Below are 24,086 nucleotides of genomic sequence, written 5' to 3'. Positions count from 1 at the left end.
CGCTGGTGTAAACGGTCCTGACCTGTTTTAATGTTGTTTTTTGTATGTGTTTAGGTAGGCGCATGTGTTTATGGGTGGGCAGTCTATGTTATCCTGTTTCTATGTTGGTTGTGGTTGCCTGGTATGGCTCTTAATTAGAGGCAGGTGTTTTGGCGTTCTCTCTAATTAAAGAGTCATATTTAGGTAGGGTGTTCTCACTGTTTCGTTGGTGGGTGATGTGTCTCCTGTGATGTCTTAGCGTGTTTTTCCGATGTATTTACACATTTCGCGACTGTTTTGGTGGCTGTTCGTGTGTTTATGATGTAACGTTCCTGTCCGTGAGTTTACGCTTTTAGTATGTGATTTATGTTCAGGCCTTCGTTCTACGTCGTTTTGTTTTATTTTGTAAGTTTGTTAAAGTTTTGTTTATCGTGTCGCCATAGATCATTCAGTTTTTTTTCTGTTATAAAATAAAGAATTGGCTTATTTCCCTGAAGCTGCATTTTGGTCTGATGATCCTTCTCTCCTCTCCTCGTCTGAGGCTGAAGGAGAGGACAGCTTACAGAATCCACCCAACGCTAAGACCAAGCGCAGGGAATGCTCAACAGAGCACAAGGACTTCCTGGACTTGGAGGAGAATCCTGGGATGGTAGAGGACCCTTGGGCCTCAGTCCAGGGGAATAATCGCCGTCCCAAGGAGGAAGTTGGAAGCAGCGAAGGCTGAGAGGCGGCTGGTAATGAGAAGGCAGCGCGGCGACAGGCGGTTGGGAGCCCCGTGAGTTCAGACGCCAAAAATTTCTTGGGGGGGGCACACGAGAGAGTGGTGGAAAGCGGGGTAGGCTACCCGAGCCAACTCCCCGTGCTTACGTGGCGGAAGAAGGCGTCGTACTGGTAAGACACCGGTGTTAATGCGGTAAAGCGCCACGTGTCCCCAGTACGCGTGTTAGCCCCGTGCGGGTATTACCACCTCTGCCGCACCTGGGAGGGCTAGGTGGGCATGCGAGGCCGGATTGCCATGAGCCGGCCCAACGTATGCTGTTTGCTCCAGTACGTCTCCTCGGCCGGCGTAGCATGGCACCAAGCCTTATAGGTGCGTGTCGCCCGGTTTCGCCTGCATCAAGCCCAGTGGGGCTATTCCACTCGCCTGACACTGGGCAGGGCTTGACGGGACAAATTCAACTGGTAGGTGTTGGGAGGCTTCGTGCTCAAAGAGCACGTGTCCTCCTTCACGGTTTCCGGTATCAATCCCGGTGCCACGTTCCATGTACCTAGTCTTACCGGTTGGCAGCCCGCCCGTACCAGGCTGGTCTCTCTGCCGGTGTTCTCCTTCTCCAGCTGTATTTCCTCCTCTCCAGCGCAGCCAAGGTGCCTTATACCAACGCACCCAGGCTGTCTCTCCTTCTCTCCTCAACCTACAGAGCCGTCCTGCATGACCTGCCAGGAATGCCGTCCTGGATGACCTGCGCAGAGCCGTCGAGCCAGGAACCTGCCAGAGCCGTCAGCCAGGACCCTGCCAGAGGCCGTCCAGACCAGGACCTGCCAGTAGCGTCCAGCCGGACTGCCAGAGCCGTCCAGCCAGGACCTGCCAGAGCCGTCCTGCCTGACCAGCTCAGAGCCGGTCCCTGCCATGACCAGCCAGAGCGTCCTGCCATGACTGCCAGGAGCCGTCCATGCCAGGACTGGCCAGAAGCCGTCCAGCCCAGGACCCTGCCAGAGCCGTCCAGCAGGAGCCTGCCAGAGCCGTCCAGCCAGGACCTTGGCCAGAGTCCCTCAGCCAGGACCTGCCAGAGTCCGCTCAGCCAGGACCTGCAGAGTCCCTCAGCCAGCGACCTGCGCTAGAGTTCGCTCAGCCAGGACCCGTGCAGAGTTCCTCAGTCCAGGACCTGCCAGAAGTTCCTCAGCCAGACCGTGCCAGAGGTTTCTAGCCCAGGACCTGGCGCAGAGTGCGCGCTCAGCAGGACCTGTCCAGAGTCCCCTGCGCAGCCAGGATCTGCCAGAGTTCCTCTCACGCCGGGACCTGCCGCGCCTCTCCGGTGCTGCCCCTTATCCGCGGTGCTGCCACCTTGTCCGGTTGCTGCCCGCTTGTCCGGTGCTGCCTTGTCCCGGTGCTCGCCCCTTGTCCGGTGCTGCCCTTTATCCGGTGCTGTCGCGCTTATCCAGGTGCTGCCCTTGTCCTCGGTGCTGCCCCTTGTCCCCGTGCTGCCCCGTTGTCCGGGGCTGCCCCTTTTTGGTTCCCGGTGCTGCCCCTTGTCCGGTGCTGCCCCTTGTCCTCGGTGCTGCCCCTTCTCCGCGGTGCTTGGCCTTCATTTAGGGGATGTTAGTTTTTTAGGGTGGTCCATTGGGAGGGGAAGACAGAAGCGGGGAGTGACTCATGGTGGTGTGGGACAGCGTCCAAGAGCCGGAGCCACCACGTGGTTAACTGCCCACCCAGACCTCCCTGACTTTGTGCTGGTGCGCCCGGCGTTCGCACTTTGAGGGGGGGGGTTCTGTAACGGTCCTGACCTTGTTTTATGTTGTTTTTGTATGTGTTTTAGGTCAGGCAATGTGTTTTTGGTGGGTGGGCCAGTCTATGTTATTGTTTCTCCTGTTGGTTGTGTTGCCTGGTATGGCTCTTAATTAGAGGCAGGTGTTTTGCGTTCTCCTCCTAATTAAGAGTCATATTTAGGTAGGGTGTTCTCCCTTTTGTTTGGTGGGTGATTGTCCTCCTGTTGATGTCTTCGTGTTGTCGATGTATTTATCACATTCGGGACTGTTTGGCTGTTCGTGTGTTTGTTGATGTACGGTTCCTGTCCGTGAGTTTACGTCTTTAGTATGTGAAGTTTTATGTTCAGGCTTCGTTTTCTACGTCGTTTTGTTATTTTGGAAAGTTTTGTTAAAGTGTTTGTTTTCGTGTCGCCATCAATCATCAGTTTTTTTCCTGTTATAAAATAAAAGATGGCTTATTTCCCTGAAGCTGCATTTTGGTCTGCATGATCCTTCTCTCTCTCCTCGTTCTGAGGATGAGGAAGAGCGACAGCCCTTACAACTGGGAGCTCAGCCTTTCCTAAGTATCAACCTCTGTTGAGTTTTCCCTGAAAAGTAGTACGCTGCAGCAGTCTCAATTTCTGCTCATTGTTGAACCTTCCACTGCCGCCCAGAACCAGCGATTACTAATGTGGTTGTCATGGTACCCTGGGGAGAAAAAGGCATCTCAGTCAGCCATAGTTCAAAATAAGCTCCTGTTCTTAAAAGTATCTGTAGCTTTCATGTCCAGTCAAAGTGTTGCCCCTGCACTTGTTTGTAAACTGGGTGGGTTGTGCGGGGCCAGGCAGTAATGCCTGATTCCACTAATCAAAGTCTTTGAAGACTAAGATGCGATGATTAGTAAAATATGGGTGTTACTACTTGGCTGGAGCAAAAAGCATGCCCCCCACACCGTCAGAGTGCCCACACTGCTCCCGTCTTCTAAGCTTCCTCTGTACTCTTGTGTTGGTTCCTTCCAGTCTGCGCAGGTCGATCTCTGCAGTGCCAGCGATCACCAGCTCCAGCTCCCGGGCATGTAACACAGAAAGCCAGACCGCAGTCCACCACCTAACCAATACCTGTCCACAATACTAACGTATTATCTATGACAGCAGACATTCCCACCTGGCCAATACATATTGCAACACTTGATACACCCTAATACAGTTTAGAGTACAATTGCCAATGTTAATGCCTGCATGATTATCCATTTCATATATCTCACTTAATGATAACATTACCACCTGCTGCATCATTTATCTAATTACACAATACACAATACTGTACATTACACCTGACCATACATACTGTATCATTATCATTATCTATTGCAGATACATATGCACTTGACCAAACAATAGTCAGAAAATTGCGACCATTATTGGTGTGTGTGATGTATGGGCCTGTTGTTTTGTACAATCATGTCACACTGACTAGATTTGAAACTTTAATTTTTAAAGCCTTTTTCTCAAACTGTCCGCCTTCTCTTTTTATTTCAAATGGGTCCAGCACGCATCCACTCAGACAATTGCTCTTCATTTTTTGGTGCAACAAATTCCCAGGATAAGGGCTTAAAATACAGGATAAGAAATCAATGCTCAGTAGCTCCAAAAGTATTGGGCAGTAACAATTTTTGTTGTTGTTTTGGGTTCAGTACTCCAGCACTTTGGATTTGAAATGCATTACATGACTATGAAGTGCCGGACTGTCAGCTTCAAATTTGACTGTATTTCTCATCCATTTGCGGTGAACCATTTAGAAATTACAGTCACTTTTTGTACATTAGTCCCCCATTTTAGGGGACCAAAGGCATTGTGACGAATTCACTTATATTGTATTAAGTAAGTCAAAGTTTATGTATTTTTGGTCCCATATTTCATAGCCGCATCAAGCTTGTGACCGTAACAATTTGTTGGATTTGCGTGTTTCTTTGGGTTGGGTTTTCAGATTCATTCTTGTGCCCAATGGTAAATAATAATATTATGTATTTTAGTAGTCCATTTTATTGGTAAAATAATAATAGTATATGTTTCTAAACACTTCTACATTTAATGTGGATGCTACCATGATTACGGATACCTGAATGAATCTCCTGCGTTAAATAATGAGTGAGAAAAGTTAGATGCATGAATATTCATCCCCCAAAATGCAACCTCTCTGTTACTGTAATGGTAGAGGTTAGATGTCTTGGCGGGTTATATTTGTGCAGCTGTACCGTCTGCACTTTAACTTCAATAGTCAATGGCATCACTTAAATCCAAAGTGCTGCAGTACAGTTCGTATAAACAGCCAAAAAATGTCCCAATTACTTTTTTGGGGAGCTCACTTTATGTTAAGATTGCCAAACAAGGGCCTCTCCTCAATAGAAACCTCGGCACCAGGCTCTCCGTCTGCTGAGACCACACCTTTCGAATTGCGCCACGTTAACCATACGCTCGATGTACTCTTCTTATTCTTCTTCTGATGACACTGTATACCTGCCGCCTGCTTAGCTCTCTCTCTGTGATCTAAACGGCCGTAGAGGATGTACACAATTGGGGTGAAACCTAGTCTGGGTTACCAGTGTTTTTAGCTAGCATTCCCACTTCTTTTGACGCTTCTATCATTTGCCAAAAGACTGGCCTTTCTTCAATCATTTCAATTCTTCATTTCACTTTTGGGGATAGGGGGCAGCGCATTTTCCCTTTTTGGATGATTAGTCGTGCCCTGAGTGGAACTGTCCTACAGTCCCAGATGCTAATATATTGCATGTATTTCTTAGTATTGGACAGAAAACACTCTGACGTTTCTAAAAACTGTTTGACATGATGTCTGTGAGTATAAAGAACTCATATGGCAGGCAAAACCTGAGAAAAAATCAAATCATGGAGTGGGAAAGTGCTGAGGTTGTAGTTTTTTGAACTCAGCCCTATCGAATTCACAGTGGGATATGACGTTATGTTGCACTTCCTAAAGCTTCCATCTAGAATGACCGTCTTTAGACGTTGTTTCAGGCTTCCCATGTGGAAGGGGGGGCGAATGGGAGCTGTTTTGACTAAGGGTCCGCCTGCAGCTCGTTCTCAGTCACCGATTTCACATGAGAGGTAGCTCTTCGTTCCATTGCTTTTCTATCAGACATGGAATTCTCCGGTCTTGGAACATTTTTGACATTATGATAAAAATCCTAAAGATTGCTTCTATACTGTAGTTTCACAGTTTCTGTCGACCTAATTAATATAACTTTTTGAACTTTCGTCCGACTGAAACCTGAACCGCGCATTTGGATTTGTTTACCAAAACGCCTAACAAAAGAAGCTATTTTGACATAAAAATGGGACATCAATGAATGGACATTTTTCGAACAAAAAAACATTTATTTGTGGAACTGCCGATTCTGGGAGTGCATTCTTATGAAGATAAAAAGAATAATAGTAGAGAGAATGATTTATTTCAGCTTTTATTTCTTTCATCACATTCCCAGTGGGTCAGAAGTTTACATACACAGAGTTAGTATTTGGTAGCATTGCCTTTAAATTGTTTAACTTGGGTCAAATGTTTTGGATAGCCGACCACAAGCTTTCCACAATAATTTGGGTGAATTTTGGCCCATTCCTCCTGACAGAGCTGGTGTAACTGAGTCAGGTTTATATGCCTCCTTGCTCGCACACGCTTTTTCAGTTCTGCCCACAAATTCTCTATAGGATTGAGGTCAGGGCTTTGTGATGGTCACTCCAATACCTTGACTTTGTTGTCCTTAAGCCATTTTGCCACAACTTTGGAAGTATGCTTGGGGTCATTGTCCATTTGGAAGACCCATTTGCGACCAAGCTTTAACTTCCTGACTGATGTCTTGAGATGTTGCTTCAATACATCTACATAATTTTCCTACCTCATGATGCCATCTATTTTGCGAAGTGCACGAGTCCCTCCTGCAGCAAAGCACCCCCACAACATGATGCTGCCACCCCGGAGCTACACGGTTGGGATGGTGTTCTTTGGCTTTTTTCATCCAAACATAACGATGGTCAAAATGGCCAAACTGTTCTGTTTCTGTTTCATCAGACCAGAGGACATTTCTCCAAAAAGTATGATATTTGTCCTCATGTGCAGTTGCAAACCGTAGTCTTTTTTTTTTATAGCGGTTGTGGAGCAGTGGCTTCTTCCTTGCTGAGCGGCATTTCAGGTTATGTCGATATAGGACTCGTTTTACTGTGGATATAGHTACTTAAGTACCTGTTTCCTCCAGCATCTTCACAAGGTCCTTTGCTGTTGTTCTGGGATTGATTTGCACCAAAGTACGTTCATCTCTAGGAGACAGGTCTCCTTCCTGAGCGGTATGACCATGGTCCCATGGTGTTTATACTTGCATGCTATTGTTTGTACAGATGAACGTTGTACCTTCATGCATTTAGAAATTGCTCCCAACGATGAAACAGACTTGTGGAGTCTACAATTTTCTTTCTGTCTAGGCTGATTTCTTTAGATTTTTCATGATGTCAAGCAAAGAGGCACTGACTTTGAAGGTAGGCCTTGAAATACATCCACAGGTACACCTCCAATTGACTCAAATGATGTCAATTAGCCTATCAGAAGCTTCTAAAGCCATGACATAATTTTCTGGAATTTCCCAAGCTGTTTAAAGGCACAGTCAACTTAGTGTATGTAAACTACTGGCCCACTGGAATTGTGATACAGTGAATTATAAGTGAAATAATCTGTCTGTAAACAATTGTTGGAAAAATTACTTGTGTCATACACAAAGTAGATGTCCTAACCGACTTGCCAAAACTATAGTTTGTTAACAAGAAGTTTGTGGAGTGGTTGAAAAACAAGGTTTAATGACTCCAACCTAAGTGTATGTAAACTTCCGACATCAACTGTACATCTTCATCCAGTTTGAGGTGAGTAATCGCTGTTCTGATGTCTAGAAGCTCTTTTTGGTCGTAAGAGACGGTAGCAACAATGGTAGCAGCAACATTATGTACAAAATTAGTTACAAAAATGCAAAATAAATAAATAAATACATAGCACAGTTGGTTAGGAGCCTGTAAAACGTCAGCCATCCTCTCCTGCTCCATTATCTTGTTGTACCCCTAATCCCACGCAAACACAGTTCACTTTCATAGCAGCCACATAAACAGCATGATCTCTTTGCTTGTTGTAATTTGTTCTTGGATCTATGCACTCTCCTCTCTCACATTTTCCCTTCACTTGTGGACTTCAGTGCACAACACATTAGCTGTCAGTGACCAGGCAAATAAAAGCTTTCCAAGCCCAACATTCATATCATAACCGCTACACACAACCTACATCATTGTCAACATTGCTAGTAGAACTAAACGCATTAGTAAACCCACTACAATCATGCAGTACAGTGTACAGTTAGCAAGCACTTTAGCAGTTACACCTGTGCGCCCGGTGACAATAAATTAATAAAACCAAAAGCTTACCTTGACTTGGAAGCGTTCCAGTGTTTGATAGCAATATCCAGCTAGCTAACATACTGTAGCATTCCTCTGTTTGAGCAAGCTAAACTGGCTAGCTAGCAAAGTAAGTGAAAACAATTGGAAACATAGCTAGCTCTCCCTCTTGCTTTAATTTGTTAAAAACTGTTAAACTCTTGTCTTTCTCTCTCTTTGAGTCAACTACTCACCACATTATATGCACTCTAGTGCTAGCTAGCTGTAGCTTATGCTTTCAGTATTAGATTCATTCTCTGATCCTTTGATTGTGCGGACAAAAATTGTCAGTTCATGCGCAAGAGTCTGACAGGTTGGAAATGTCCTCCGGAAGTTTGTCATAATTATGTGCAAGTCTATGGAAAGGGGTGAGTACAATGACCTCCAAGGTTGTCTCGGCTACACCATGGTGCTTCCCTAAAGTGTGTTGAGGTACTGTAGACCTTAATTGCAAACAGTGTGTTTTAATCAATTATTTGAATTATATTTCAATTATATTTAGTATGTTTTATTAAAAATTATAGTTTAAAAAAAATGTTTCACTGTTTTAATTTGTATTAAATTCCCTGAGAAGGATGGTCCTCTTTTCTCCCTCTGAGGAGCTTCCACTGATGTGCACACACACATCACATACACACAAACCTATAGTACAACACAAGATAGTGAAGAAGCACGAACATTTTGAATAGCTCACACAACAGGTAGGCCAATATATAGACAGACAGGTGTATGTAACCTGGGCAAGGAGGTGATTTTGCCCACTTCTCCACAGAACCTGCGTGGTCCATTGCTACCTCTGAGGGAGGCAAAGCCCTCATAGGGAACTACTGGAGGTGCCCGTCACAAACTAGGGAGAAATACACAATGTCAACTATCCAATTTAGGTAACTCTTATTTTTACAGCACCGAATATGGGTCCCGAGTGCGCAGGGGTCTACGGCACTGTATCTCAGTGCTAGAGGCGTCACTACAGACCTGGTTCGATTCCAGGCTGTATCACAATCGGCCGTGATTGTGAGTCCCATAGGGCGGTGCACATTGCGCCAGCGTCGTCCGGTTAGGGTTTGGCCGGGTAGGCCGGTTATTGTTAAATAAGAATTTGCTCTTAACTGACTTGCTAATTAAATAAAGGTTAAATAAATAATAAGCAGTATTTACATACAACATACTTGTAACAATGGCAATTATATACATTTTGCACAGATTACTTCTCGTCACAAGGATATTAATTGTACCAGGAAGCACCAATTTTTAAGCAAGTAATTTCACATTCAATACCAAATAAATACAGTCGGTAACAGAGCTGTACAATTAGAGCTATTGTAAGTTAAGCTGGGAGCTCAGCCTTTCCTAAGTATCAAACTCTGTTGGAGTTTCCCCTGAAAAGTAGTACCTGCAGCAGTCTCAATTTCTGCTCATTGTTGAACCTCTCCACTGCCGCCCAGAACCAGCGGATTACTATGTGGTTGTCATGGTACCCTGGGGAGAAAAAGGCATCTCAGTCAGCCATAGTTCAAAATAAGCCTCCTGTTCTTAAAAGTATCTGTAGCTTTCATGTCCAGTCAAAAGTGTTGCCCCTGCACTTGTTTGTAAACTGGGTGGGTTGTGCGGGGCCAGGCAGTAATGCCTGATTCCACTAATCAAAGTCTTTGAAGACTAAGATGCGATGATTAGTAAAATTATGGGTGTTACTACTTGGCTGGAGCAAAAGCATGCCCCCACACCGTCAGAGTGCCCACCACTGCTCCCGTCTCTACCTCCTCTGTACTCTGTGTTGTTCCTCCAGTCTGCCAGGTCGATCTCTGCAGTGCCAGCGATCACCAGCTCCAGCTCCCGGGCATCAAACACAGAAACCAGCCGCACGTCCACCACCTAACCAATACATGTCACAATACTAACGTATTATCTATGACAGAGACATTCCCACCTGGCCAATACATATTGCAACACTGATACACCCCTAATACATTTAGAGTAACCACATTGAATGTTAATGGCCTGCATGATTATCCATTTCATTATATCTATTTAAGATACATTACCACCTGCTGCATCATTATCTATTACACAATACACATACTGTACATTACCACCTGACCAATACATACTGTATCATTATCATTATCTATTGCAGATACAATATCACTTGACCAACACATATCAGAATGATGGACCATTATTGGTGTGTGTGATGTCATAGGGCCCTGTGTTTTGTACAATCATGTCACATGACCTAGATTTGAACCTTTATTTAAAGCTTTTTCATCAAACTGTCCCCTTCTCTTTTTATTTCAAATGGTCCAGCACCATCCTCAGACAATTGCTTTCATTTTTGGTGCAACAAATTCCAGGATAAGGCTTAAAATACAGGATAGAAATCATGCTACAGTGAGCTCCAAAAGTATTGGGACAGTAACAATTTTGTTGTTGTTTTGGGTCAGTACTCCAGCACTTTGGATTTGAAATGATACAATGACTATGAAGTGCAGACTGTCAGCTTCAATTTGACTGTATTCTCATCCATTTTGCGTGAACCATTTAGAAATTACAGCACTTTTTGTACATAGTCCCCCCCCCATTTTAGGGGACCAAAGGCATTGTGACGAATTCACTTATATATGTATTAAAGTAGTCAAAAGTTATGTATTTGGTCCCATATTCATAGCCCGCAATCAAGCTTGTGACCGTACAAATTTGTTGGATTTGCTGTTTCTTTTGGTTGTGTTTCAGATTATCTTGTGCCCAATGGTAAATAATATATTATGTCATTTTAGAGTCACTTTTATTGTAAATAATAATAGTATATGTTTCTAAACACTTCTACATTAATGTGGATGCTACCATGATTACGGATAACCCTGAATGAATTCTGAGTAATAATGAGTGAGAAAGTTAGATGCATGAATATCATACCCCCCCAAAATGCTAACCTCCTCTGTTACTGTAATGGTGAGAGGTTAGCATGTCTTGGGGGTATATTTGTGCAGCTGTAACAGTCTGCACTTTAACTTCATAGTCATGGCATCACTTCAAATCCAAAGTGCTGGAGTACAGAGCTAAAACAACAAAAAATGTCCCAATACTTTTTGGAGCTCACTTTATGTCACAAGATTGCACAAAACACAGGGCCCTACCTCATAGAAACCTCGCACCAGGCTCTCCGTCTGCTGAGCCACACCCCTTTCGATGCGCCACTTAACCATACGCTCGATGTACTCCTTCTTATTCTTCTCTGACACTGGAATACCTGCCCCGCCTGGCTTCAGCTCTCTCTCTGTGATCTAAAAGGCCGTAGAGATTGATACACAATATGGGGTGAAACCTAGTCTGGGTACCAGTGTTTTTAGCTAGCATTCCACTTCTTGACGCTTCTATCATTTGCCAAAGAGACTGGCCTTTCTTCAATCATTCTATCATTCTATCATTAACTTTTTGGGGATAGGGGGCAGCATTTTCCCTTTTGGATGAATAGCGTGCCCTGAGTGAACTGCCTCCTACCCAGTCCCAGATGCTAATATATGCATAGTATTATTAGTATTGGACAGAAAACACTCTGACGTTTCTAAAACTGTTTGAATGATGTCTGTGAGTATAACAGAACTCATATGGCAGGCAAAAACCTGAGAAAAAATCCAAACAGGAAGTGGGAAATCTGAGGTTTGTAGTTTTTGAACTCAGCCCCTATCGAATTCACAGTGGGATATGAGTTATGTTGCACTTCCTAAAGCTTCCACTAGATGTCAACCGTCTTTAGACGGTTGTTTCAGGCTTCCCATGTGAAGGGGGGCCGGATGGGAGCTGTTTGACTAAGGGGTCTGCCTGCAGCCTCGTTCTCAGTCACACGAATTTCACATGAGAGGTAGCTCTCGTTCCATTGCTTTTCTACAGACAATGGAATTCTCCGGCTGGAACATTATTGAACATTTATGATAAAAACATCCTAAAGATTGATTCTATACTTAGTTTCACAAGTTTCTTCGACCTATAATATAACTTTTTGAACTTTTCGTCCGACTGAACCTGAACGCGCATTTGGATTTGTTTACCAAACGCCCTAACAAAAGAAGCTATTTTGACATAAATGGACATCAATGATGGACATTTTCGAACAAAACAAACATTTATTGTGGAACTGCGATTCCTGGGAGTGCATTCTTATGAAGATCAAAGGTAAGTGAATATTTATAATGCTATTATGACTAATGTTGACCGCGCAACATGGCGGATATTTCTTTTGGCTGGTTTGGGCTCTGAGCGCCGTTCTCAGATTATGCTTTTGCCGTAAAGTTTTTTTTAAATCTGACACAGCGGTTGCATTAAGGAGAAGTTTATCTAAAGTTCCATGCATAACACTTGAATTTATCAACATTTTTTATGAGTATTTCTGTGAATTCATGTGGCTCTCTGCAAAATCATAGCATGTTTTTGAACTACTGAACATAACACAATGTAAAATTAGATTTTTGGATATAAATATGCACTTTATCGAACAAAACATACATGTATTGTGTAACATGAAGTCCTATGAGTGTCATCTGATCAAGATCATAATTTTATCTCTATTTGTGCTTTTTGTGACTCCTCTCTTTGGCGGGAAAAATGGCTGGGGATTTTCTGTGACTTGGTGGTGACCTAACATAATCGTTTGTGGAGCTTTCGCTGTAAAGCATTTTTGAAATCAGACACTGTGGCTGGATTAACGACAATTTTATCTTTAAAATGGTGCCTAATACTTGTATGTTTGAGAAATTTGATTTATGAGATTTCTGTTGATTTGTATTTGGCGCCCTGCAATTTCATTGGCTGTTGGCGAGGGGTTCCGCTAGCYGGTTTAGCCAGGAACCTTCCCGCTAGCCATGATTGGCTGAGATAACGGATAGGCTGGACATGCCGGGAGATGAGTTTGGATGTAGCTTGCTTCTGTCTATAACATGAGRTGGTCAGTATGTGTTGAAAGTCCTTTCTACCGTGCCGCTTTTTAAAGATATAACYTTAGCCATRGASAACTACAAAAATGTTGCTACTTTTCTAAACACCATTGATGCCCTGAATTTAGCAGGCGCTATCAACAGATCTGTTGGAAAAAGTTGTGATGGGCTACTGTCAGCACACGCCACAGTCAGTGTGAACTGGAGTGACTTGACACAAAACAGAGTTAAATGGTTCCAGTCTGCCATGGATCATTGATCCATGTATACGGGTAAGAGTCTAATTTTCAGATATTATACGTTTCTAATTTTGTCAGAAAGTTGTTTTCATTGCAWGTTAAAGTGTACTGTTCGCTAGCTAGCAGCGTTAGCTTGCTGGCTCGCTAGCTAAAGTTACATGTATTATCAGTGTAGTAATATTAAAATCAGAAATACATTTGCATTGCTAGTTATAGCCTAACGTTAGCTAGCTAGCTAACATTGAACCTAGTTGGTTAGCTTTAGCTACTTGCAGATTCATACTACAGCTATGACAATCGGTTTGTATTGGTGGTTYTAGTATGAGTTGGGATTATGACGGTTCATTGCTAGCTAGCTAGCTACCTAAATGTCTAAATAAAAGACTCCACTTCGCAGATGATTACATGACCCATCAAGTCATGAATGGACATGTGTACATGTCTAGACAATAGTGACCTCATCCACTTAGCTAGATGTGMCTGGGGGGTGTTWATATKATTTKTTTCACATGACCCATCAATTTAGACAAGTGTGWTATAATCTAATAAWTATWAAATATTTTTATCAGGACACTTMGTTTTTGATATTGCTACTATGCAAATATACAAGTAACCATTTCACTGTAACGTTTACACCTTCTGTATCCTGTGCATGTGACAAACMACTCACTCTRTTTAGCACATGGCCTCACATGTGAATTCTTAAAGAGATGGGTGGGGCTAAGGCTTAAGAGGGTGTGAACGATTCTTAATGAGTGTAGACAAAGAAGAGCTCTCCAGTAGGTGTACCAAAACATTCAAGGGCCATTTTCTCAAAAGTGGGGTTACGTTCAGGTTTATCAACTTTAAAAGCAGAATTACTGTTCCATTATTCCTCAACTGTAGTGTATGATATACAATTTTTTTTAGCTCAGAGTCTCTACTTTTATCCAATGTAAAAAACACGATTTAAATTTTTGCTACATAGGACCGAATCCAAGTGGTGGGCCACATGTGTAAATAGGGGCACTAATTTGCAGTGGTGTAAAGTACTTAAGTAAAAATACTTTAAAGTACTACTTCAGTAGTTTTTGGAGGTATCTGTACTTTACTATTTATATTTTGGGCAACTTTTACTTTATTACATTCCTAAAGAAAATAAAAGTACTTTTTACTCCCTACATTTTCCATGACATTTAAAAGTACTCATTACATTTTGAATGTTTAACAGGACAGGAAAATTGTCCAAATCACACACTTATCAAGAGAATATCCCTGGTCATCCTTACTGCCTCTGATCTGGTGGACTTACTAAACACAAATGCATCTTTTGTAAATTATGTCTGTGTTGGGGTGTGCCCCTGGCTATTCGTACATTTTAAAAACAAGAAAATGGTGCCGTCTGCTTTGCTTAATATAAGTAATTTGAAATGATTTATACATTTACTTTTGATACTGAAGTGTATTTAGAACCAAATACTTTRACTCAAGTAGTATTTTACTGGGTGACTTCCACTTTTACTTGAGTAACTTTCTATTAAAAAGGTATCTATAATTTTKCTCAAGTATGACAATTGGGTACTTTTTCCACCACTGCTAATTTGTCCCAAAATGTTAAATAMAATTATATGGGAAAGSTGTGCATTCCTGGTGCTTTTCTCCACAGTAATGTTTTAACAATGTCTAATATTTAGTTTRGGGTGAAKTTTGTTTTTAGTGATTCTTGTCTGCTGATAGTTACTTCAGGGTTTTTGAGTCTAAGAAGGCTGTAGGATCAGTCCAACTGTTGTTCAATTCTGATTTATATCGACTTTAAAATAGTTGTTAATCACTGTTGTTTCTAATTAACGCATTTGTATATTTCTTTTAAAATGATAACTAGTTTGGCGTGTATTCGCGTTGCGAGTGAGGTGAGGTTTGCCTTTAAGTAGTGTGCTTTATTTGAGCTTAGTAGTTGTAGTTGTTGGCTCTCTTCAAAAGTAAAAGATCATATTCCTGTTTAAGTTTTTTTTTAAGTATTTCCTTCTTTACCTTGTAAATATGTTTTATGGGCTTTTTCGAAGATAGAAATTCAAATGAAATAAATCACTAACTCAGATTTAACTTTTGCAGAGTATGAAATTATCATTCCCCTATGTACGCCTTAAAAGCATCCCAAATTATATCGGAGGTTGGTTTTTCTCTGTCCTTTATGTCTACATTTGTAATGGTTTTTATTTTTTCATTTAAATATTTAATACATTTTGGGTCTTGAAGATGTACTCTGTTCATTCTCCATATTTGTCACTAATTGTATTTTCTGTAATTAAGCATGAGATACAGGTGAATGATTTGATATGTCATGGATTTTATAACCAGTAAATTATTGTGTGCATTTTTGCAAGAAGCAAAATGTAGTCAATTCTTGAATAGTCTTTCTATAATAGCCTTTCAATAAATATTGTTTTGTAGTTGGGAATAATAATCTCCAGGTGTCCTGTAAATTATTTGTAGAGATTACATTTTTCCGCATCATTGGAGGCTCATTGAAAACTTCTTTATTGCGACATCTGTCAAACTTATTGAATGCGTGATTTAGTGTTGCCTGCTAAAATAATAGTTCATGTCTGGATTTGATTTCATATAGCTTGAATTCTATCTATAATTAACACATTTGACATTTGATTTGCATTCGCCTTCAACACACAATTTCAACAGTCGAATTATATCTGCGAAATAATTATCGTACTCCAGAAATATTTAATATAAAAAARGCAGAAGGTAATTAAAGTGCAACTTGCCTCTGAGCACATCTGACTACGACCCTACGAAACAAAAATGTCCRCCAGGAGTGAAGACGTGCGCTTCACTTTAAGAGCCGTGGTGGAGGTACAGMGTTTGAAGGACAACTATGAGAGCCAATGGACTTAAGAGTTTTGATGACAAGCTATTTTGAAAACATTRCATTGTTGGTCAAGGGGTCGTGAAACGTTCATACAGAATTAAATGAACAGAATTAATTCTGTTCATACAGATTTCAATAAATTAGTATCGATTAATGTACAAAAATAGCACTCACTTCTGTCATCATGACATGCTTTGAGAGGCTAGTTAAGGATCATATCACCTCCACCTTACCTGACACCCTAGACCCAATGCAATTTACATACTGCCCCAATAGCTCCACGGATGATGCAATCGCCATCGTACTGCACACTGCCCTTTCCCATCTGGACAAGAGGAAGACCTACATAAGAATTCTGTTCATTGACTACAGTTCAGCCTTRAACACCATAGTACCCTCCAAGCTCATCATTAAGCTTGGGGCCCTGGGTCTGAACCCCGCCCTGTGCAATTGGGTCCTGGACTTCCTGACGAGCCTATCCCAGGTGGTGAAGGTAGCCAACAACACCTCCACTACYCTGATCCTCAACACTGGGGCCCCACAAGGGTGAGTACTCAGCCCCTTCCTGTACTCCCTGTTCACCCATGACTGCATGGCCACGCAGGTCCCCAACTCAAMCACCAAGTTTGCAGCCACTAGGCCACTGTTGTGCCAGGTAAATAACCTCTCCCTCAACATCAACCAAGCGAAGGAGCTGATTATGGACTTCAGGAGACAGCAGAGTGAGGACGCCCCCATCCACATCGATGGGGCCGCAGAGGAGAAGGTGAAAAGCTTCGGCGTACACATCACTGACAATCTGAAATGGTCCACCAACACAGAAGTCACAACAGTGCCTCTTCAAACTCAGGAGGCAGAAGAAATTTGGCTTGGCCCATAAGACCCTCACAAACTTTTATTGATGCACCATTGAGAGCATCTGTCGGGCTATATCACTGCCTTGTATGACAACTGCACCACCCGCAACCGCAGGGCTCTCCAGAGGGCCCCCGCTTAGTACCCTGCCCTGAACTGTAGTCACTAGTTGGCTACRACCCGGTTACTCTACCATGCTGCTGTCCTATGTTTACTGAACAGAAATATAAATGCTGCAGGCGAAAATTTRAACAATTCTACTGATTTACAGTTCATATAAGGAAATCCTTAAATTGAAATTATGACTGGGCAGGAGCGCAGCCATGGGTGGGCCTGGGAGGGCATAGGCCCACCCACTTGGAAGCCAGGCCCAGCCAATCAGTGTTTGTTTTTCTCCACAAAAGAGCTTTATTACAAACAGGAATACTCTTCAGTTTCATCAGTTGTCCGGGTCTCAGATGATCTCAGATGGTCTCAGATGATCCCACAGGTGAAGAAGCCGGATGTGGAGGTCCGTGGTCTGCGGTTGTGAGGCTAGTTGGACGCACTGCCACATTCTCTAAAATGACATGAGGCGGCTTATGGTAGAGAAAGTAACATAAAAATAACTAGCAACAGCTCTGGTGGACATTCCTTCAGTCAGCATGCCAATTGCACACTCCCTCAACTTGACATATGTGGCATTGTGTTGTGTGATAAAACTGCACATTTTAGGGAAGCCTTTTATTGTCCCCAGCACAAGGTGCACCTGTGTAATGATCATGCTGTTTAAATCAGATTTTCTTGGTATGCCACACCTGTCAGGTGGATGGATTACCTTGGCAAACTGAGAAATGCCCACTGACAGGGAAGTAAACAAATGTGTACACAACATTTTAGTGAAATAAGCTTTCTGTGGGTATGGAACATTCCTGGAATCTTTTATTTCAGCTCATGAAACATGGGACCAACATTTTACATGTTGCGTTTATATTATTGTTTAGTAGACAGTCATGGAACTGGTCACTTTAATGGAACACTYGTCACTTTAAATAATGTTTACATACTGTTTTACCCAATTCATTTATTCTAGTCAAAGCCTATCCCATTCCYTCTCGGAGCTCTACGGACWATTCCTTTAACCTCATGGCTTGGTTTTTGCTCTGACAACTGTGGGACKTTGAATAGACAGGTGTGTGCCTTTCAAAATCATGTCCAATCAATTTACCACAGGTGGGCTCTAATCAAGTTGTAAAAACATCTCGTAACAAAATGTGTAAAAGGTCAAGGGGTCTGAATACTTCCGAAGGCACTGTACACACACACACACACTGATTCAAGGGGTTGTCTTTATTTGTACTATTTTCTACATTATAGTAAAGTGATCAAAAGTATGAAATAACATATGGAATCATGTAGGAACCAAAAAAAGTTAAACAAATCAAAAGTTAAACAAATCAAAATATATTTTAGATTCTTCAAAGTAGCCATCCTTCGCCTTGATGATAGCTTTTCACACTTAGCATTCTCTCAACCAGCTTCACCTGTAATGCTTTTCCAACAGTCTTGAAGCAGTTCCCACTTGAAGCAGGTAGCCTAGTGGTTAGAGTGTTGGTCTTCTAACCGAAAGGTTGCAAGATCGAATCCCTGAGCTGACAAGCTAAAAATGTAATTCTGACCCTGAACAAGGAGGTTAACCCACTGTTCCTAGGCCGTCATTGAAAATAAGAATTATGACTGACTTGCCTTGTTAAATAAAAGGTAAATATTAAAGAAATATATATATGCTGAGCACTTGTTGGCTGCTTTTCGGTCACTCTGTGGTCCAACTCATTCCAAACCATCTCTTTGCAGCAATTCAACCATGAAGGCCTGATTCACASWSTCRRCTSWYKASWMMWMYTMMWGAMYTGTSTSTMWRWRWWAKWRTMTGAAGCAGTTATTTGGGCTGCAATTTGAGTCTGCTGCAGAGGATACGTTCAGTAGAGTTACCAGAGGTAACTCTGGGTCTTCCATTCCTGTGGCYGTCCTCATGAGAGCCAGTTTCATCATAGCGCTTGGTTTTTGTGACTGCACTTGAAGAAACTTTCTTGTTCTTGAAATGTTACGGATTGACTGACCTTTGTGTCTTAAGGTAATGATGCACTGTCGTTTCTCTTTGCTTATTTGAGCTGTTCTTGCCCTAATATGGACTTCATCTTTTACCAAATAGGGCTATCTTCTGTATACCACCTCTACCTTGTCACAACACAACTGATTGGCGCAAACACATTAAGGAAACAAATTCCACAAATTACCTTTTAACAAGGCACACCTGTTAACTGAAATGCATTCCAGGTGACTACCTCATGAAGCTGGTTGAGAGAAAGGGTGGCAACTTTGAAGAATCTCAAATATACACTACCGTTCAAAAGTTTGAGGTCACTTAGAAATAGTTAAAAGCACATTTTTGTCCATTAAAATAATATCAAATTGATCAGAAATACAGTGTAGACATTGTTAATGTTGRAAATGACTATTGTAGCTGGAAACAGCAGATTTTTTATGGAATATCTACATAGGCATACAGAGGCCCATTATCAGCAACCATCACTCCTGCATTCCAATGGCACGTTGTGTTAGCCTTCTTAAAATGATAAACTTAGCTAATTGATMATTAGAAAACCCTTTTGCAATTGTTAGCACAGCTGAAAACTGTTGTGCTGATTAAAGAAGCAATCAAACTGGCCTTCTTTAGACTAGTTGAGTATCCGGAGCATCAGCATTTGTGGGTTCGATTACAGGCTCAAAATTGCCAGAAACATAGCCCAGTCTATTCTTGTTCTGAGAAATGAAGGCTATTCCATGCGAGAAATTGCRAAAAAACTGAAGATCTCGCACAACCCGGTGTACTACTCCCTTCACAGAACTGCGCAAACTGGCTCTTGCCAGAATAGAAAGAGGAGTGGGAGGCCCCGGTGCACAACTGAGCAAGAAGACAAGTACATAAATGTCTAGTTTGAGAAACAGATGCCTCACAAGTCCTCAACTGGCAGCTTCATTAAATAGTACCCGCAAAACACCAGTCTCAAAGTCAACAGTGAAAAGGCAACTCCGGGATGCTGGCCTTCTAGGCAGAGTTGCAAAGAAAAAGCCATATCTCAGACTGGCCAATAAAAATAAAAGATTAAGATGGGCAAAAGAACACAGACACTGGACAGAGGAAGATTGGAAAAAAGTGTTTGAGGTGTTCGGATCACAAAGAACATTCGTGAGACGCAGAAAATATGAAAAGATGCTGGAGGAGTGCTTGACGCCATCTGTCAAGCATGGTGGAGGCAATGTTATGGTCTGGGGTTGCTTTGGTGGTGGTAAAGTGGGAGATTTGTACAGGGTAAAAAGGGATCTTGAAGGAAGGCTATCACTCCATTTTGCAACGCCATGCCATACCCGGTGGATGGCACTTAATTGGAGCCAATTTCCTCATACAACAGGACAATGACACAAAGCACAGCTCCAAACTATGCATGAACTATTTTGGGAAGAAGCAGTCAGCTGGTATTCTGTCTATAATGGAGTGGCCAGCACAATCACCGGATCTATTGAGCTGTTGTGGGAGCAGCTTGACCGTATGGTACGTAAAAAGTGCCAATCAAGCCAATCCAACTTGTGGGAGGTGCTTCAGGATACATGGGGTGAAATATCTTCAGATTACCTCAACAAACTGACAACTAAAATGCCAAAGGTCTTCAAGGCTGTAATTGCTGCAAATGGAGGATTCTTTGACGAAAGCAAAGTTTGAAGGACAATTATTATTTCAATTAAAAGTCATTATTTATAGCCTTGTCAACGTCTTGACTATATTTGCTATTCATTTTGCAACTCATTTCATGTATGTTTTCATGGAAAACAATGACATTTTAAAGTGACCCAAAACTTTTGAACAGTGTATTTTGATTTGTTGAAAACTTTTTGGTCACTACATGATTCCATATGTGTTATTTTATAGTTTTGAGGTCTTCACTATTAGCCTACAATGTAGAAAATAGTAAACATACATTTAAAAAAACCTGGAATGAGTAGGTGTGTCCAAACTTTTAACTGTCACGCACGCTCCGGACTCAGACGTTGCTCGTCCTAATATTTCTTAATTCCATTCTTTWACTTTCAGATTTGTGTGCATTGTTAGATATTAGTGCACTGTTGGAGCCAGAAACACAATTATTTTGCTACACCCGCAATAACAAATAAATGCTAAATGTGTATGAGACCAATAAAGTTTATTTGATTTTGTTTTGAAAATGACCAAATTTGTAGTTTTCACCTGACAGCGACGATATATGAATCAAATTACATTTGTCACAAAATGCCGAATACAACAATGAAATGCTTACTTACAAGTTCTTAACCAACAATGCAGCTTTAAGAAAATCCCCAAAAAGTAAGAGATTAGAGTAACAAATAATTAAAGAGCAGCAGTAAATAAAAAATAGCGGGGTTATATACGGGGGGTACCGGTACAGAGTCAATGTGTCAATGTGCAGGGAACACCAGTGTCGAGGTAATTACCTACATGTACATAGAGTTATAAAAGTGGCTATGCATAGATGAGAGTAGCAGCAGCGTAGGGTGGGGGCAACGCAAATAGTCTGGGTAGCCATTTAAATAGCTGTTCAGGAGTCTTATGGCTTGGGGTTAGAAGCTGCTTAGAAGCCTCTTGGACCTACACTTGGCGCTCCAGTACCACTTGCCGTGCAGTAGCAGGGAGAACAGTCTATGACTAGGGTGGCTGGAGTAATTTTGGTACAGAGGTCTTGGATGGCAGGAAGCTTGGCCCCGGTGATGTACTGGGCCGTATGCACTACCCTCTGTAGAGCCTTGCAATTGGAGGCTGAGCAGATGCCATACCAGGCAGCAGAGGTGTGGATTCGAGTCACATGACTTGGACTCGAGTCAGACTCGAGTCACAAATATGATGACTTGCAACTCGACTTTAACACCAATGACTCGTGACTTGACTTGGACTTGAGCCTTTTGACTTGACCTGACTTGGTACACTCCTCAAGCCCAAATATTAAAAATGATGCTATTAAAAAAAGTGTACAGCGCATCAACTCTTCATTTAACGGATTACAGTTTGAATCAGACAGCAGCCAATCAAATTGTGCCAGCTGAGAAAAAATGGCATGTGGCAGTGCAGAGGAACGTCAGCGGGTGAATTCCGATGGATCCCTTGGAAAGATGATACCCAAAATTATTATTTTKGGATATAAAGACTACGCTGTATCAACAAAAAACGGATTGCAACTTGCAAAACATGCGGGAAGAAAATTACAMACGGAGGCGCAACAACTTCCAACTTTGTTCGACATTTGAAGCTGCACAAAGAACGGTAAGTGGTGGCAAATATAGCCGACAGCTATATAATTTATATCATTGTTAGTGTAGTYTGTAGGCTAACGTAACGTTAAATCAATGAGCCTCCACAGTCAGTGCGGGAACGTGAACATTGCACCCAAGATTGAGCTACAACTGGCTACGCAGTTGGTAGCCTAAATCCTGCCTGATGTTACTGCTGTTCCGAAATCCATTGACATATGTTAGCCTAATGTAACCACACACTGAGAAGGTGTGTGTGTTAAGGTTGGGAGATTGTGTACAAGCCTACATCGCCCGATTGCGCCCTATAACAATCCTCGATAGTCGATCGCTATGGGGGGTGGGGTCCTTTCTCATGACTACCCATGTATTTCCATGGAAATACAAAGTTTATTTGGAAAGTAATAAATATACAGTATATATTTTTTAAAAGCATTCATGATTTGCGTAAATGTAATATACTATTACTCTTGTTAAAAATATGAAATGGTATTACATTTGGTGAAGAGCACATTATGACTTGTTTAGGACTCGACTTGGGACTTGAGTGCTAAGACTTGAGACTTACTTGCGATTTGTAAAACAATGACTTGGTCCCACCTCTGTCAGGCAGTGATTCAACCCATCAGGATGCTCTCGATGGTGCAGCTGTATAACTTTTTGAGCATCTGAGGACCCATGCCAAATCTTTTCAGTCTCCTGAGGGGTTTTGTCGTGCCGTCTTCACGACGGTCTTGGTGTGCTTGGACTATGTTAGTTTGTTGGTGATGTGGACGCCAAGGAACTTGAAGCTCTCAACCTGCTCCACTACAGCCCCGTCGATGAGAATGGGGGCATGCTCGGTCCTCCTTTTCCTGTTGTCCACAATCATCTCCTTTGTCTTGCTCACATTGAGGGAGAGGTGGTTGTCCTTGCGCCACACTGCCAGGTCTCTGACCTCCTCCCTAAAGGCTGTCTCATCGTTGTCAATGATCAGGCCTACCACTTGTGTCATCAGCAAACTTAATGATGGTGTTGGTGTCGTGCCTGGCCGTGAAGTCATGAGTGAACAGGGAGCACAGGAGGGGACTGAGCATGCAACTCTGCAGAATCAGACCAGGCTGAAGCCATCACCAAATCTATTGGGATGTTTAATCGCTGCAGACATGAGGCCATACTCTGTTGTGGAAAACAAAAGGCTTAAAAATATCGTTAAAGTGCTTGAGCCACCCTACGAAAGCCCCTCGCAGATCATGCCAGATCTTTGTGAACAGGAAAATATCAAAATTGAGCACTGAAACTGCACCGTCTGTGTCCATGATCCTACCTCTGAAAACAAGGATTCTACAGTGGTTCCTCCTTTAAAWGTTGCGGCACACCTTGCGTGCTGCCTCAMCTTTCTGTGGCACGTCATTTAATTCTTGTTACTGCAAGTTACTGCTAGTTTGACCACCAGAGGGCATCTTTGAGAAGCATTTGATAGTATTCCTTATTGGCATTACCAGAGAATTTAAAACCTTTTTTGTAATAACATAGTATATGGGATTGATTAATAKATTTGGCTTAATACATTTGATTAATATTATGGTGTTTCTATTCAGAGAAAAACGAAACCCTCYGGGTTTCTATGGCGCTGTACAACGTGACGTCGGGAGTAGACTACAGGATCGGAGGATTCTAAATTGTTTGCCTTCATTAGACAACTTTGTTCCAATATTTCTGTAAATCAGTGATATTTATTCCCATAGTAATTCGTTATGGATCCATAACTAAAATCAACTTCTGCATTTTGAAAGAGTATTTTATTAACAAAATGTGTTTATTAGGCTACTGTGCAGTCTACAATAAATACTGTAGTAAACATGGCAATGCCTAATTCCTTACATAAGGGAGAGTAGGCTATGTCTACACTACAGAATGCGCGGCTCGCGGGAGACCGGTGTTATGTCCGGTGTGATGTCTTCAC

At 42.2% G+C, this 24,086-nt stretch overlaps 1 protein-coding gene across 1 annotated transcript in view; it reads right to left on the bottom strand.

Annotated features, from left to right (window-relative positions):
* Positions 1 to 24,086, bottom strand: part of LOC111973572 (E3 ubiquitin-protein ligase HECW2-like) — a 79,113-nt gene that overhangs the window by 10,551 nt on the left and 44,476 nt on the right. Inside the window, exons 26-28 of the mRNA XM_024000952.2 lie at positions 11,054 to 11,200; positions 9,677 to 9,791; positions 9,313 to 9,398 (exon numbers count right to left, since the gene is read on the bottom strand). Of these exons, the coding sequence (XP_023856720.1) occupies positions 9,313 to 9,398; positions 9,677 to 9,791; positions 11,054 to 11,200 (348 nt within the window). The remainder of the gene's footprint in view (positions 1 to 9,312; positions 9,399 to 9,676; positions 9,792 to 11,053; positions 11,201 to 24,086) is intronic.

This window comes from Salvelinus sp. IW2-2015, linkage group LG2 (assembly GCF_002910315.2).
Source record: "Salvelinus sp. IW2-2015 linkage group LG2, ASM291031v2, whole genome shotgun sequence".
NCBI lineage: Eukaryota > Metazoa > Chordata > Actinopteri > Salmoniformes > Salmonidae > Salvelinus > Salvelinus sp. IW2-2015.
The sequence above is the reverse complement of the archived record's forward strand: the minus strand, read 5'-3'. Positions and strand labels throughout refer to the sequence as shown.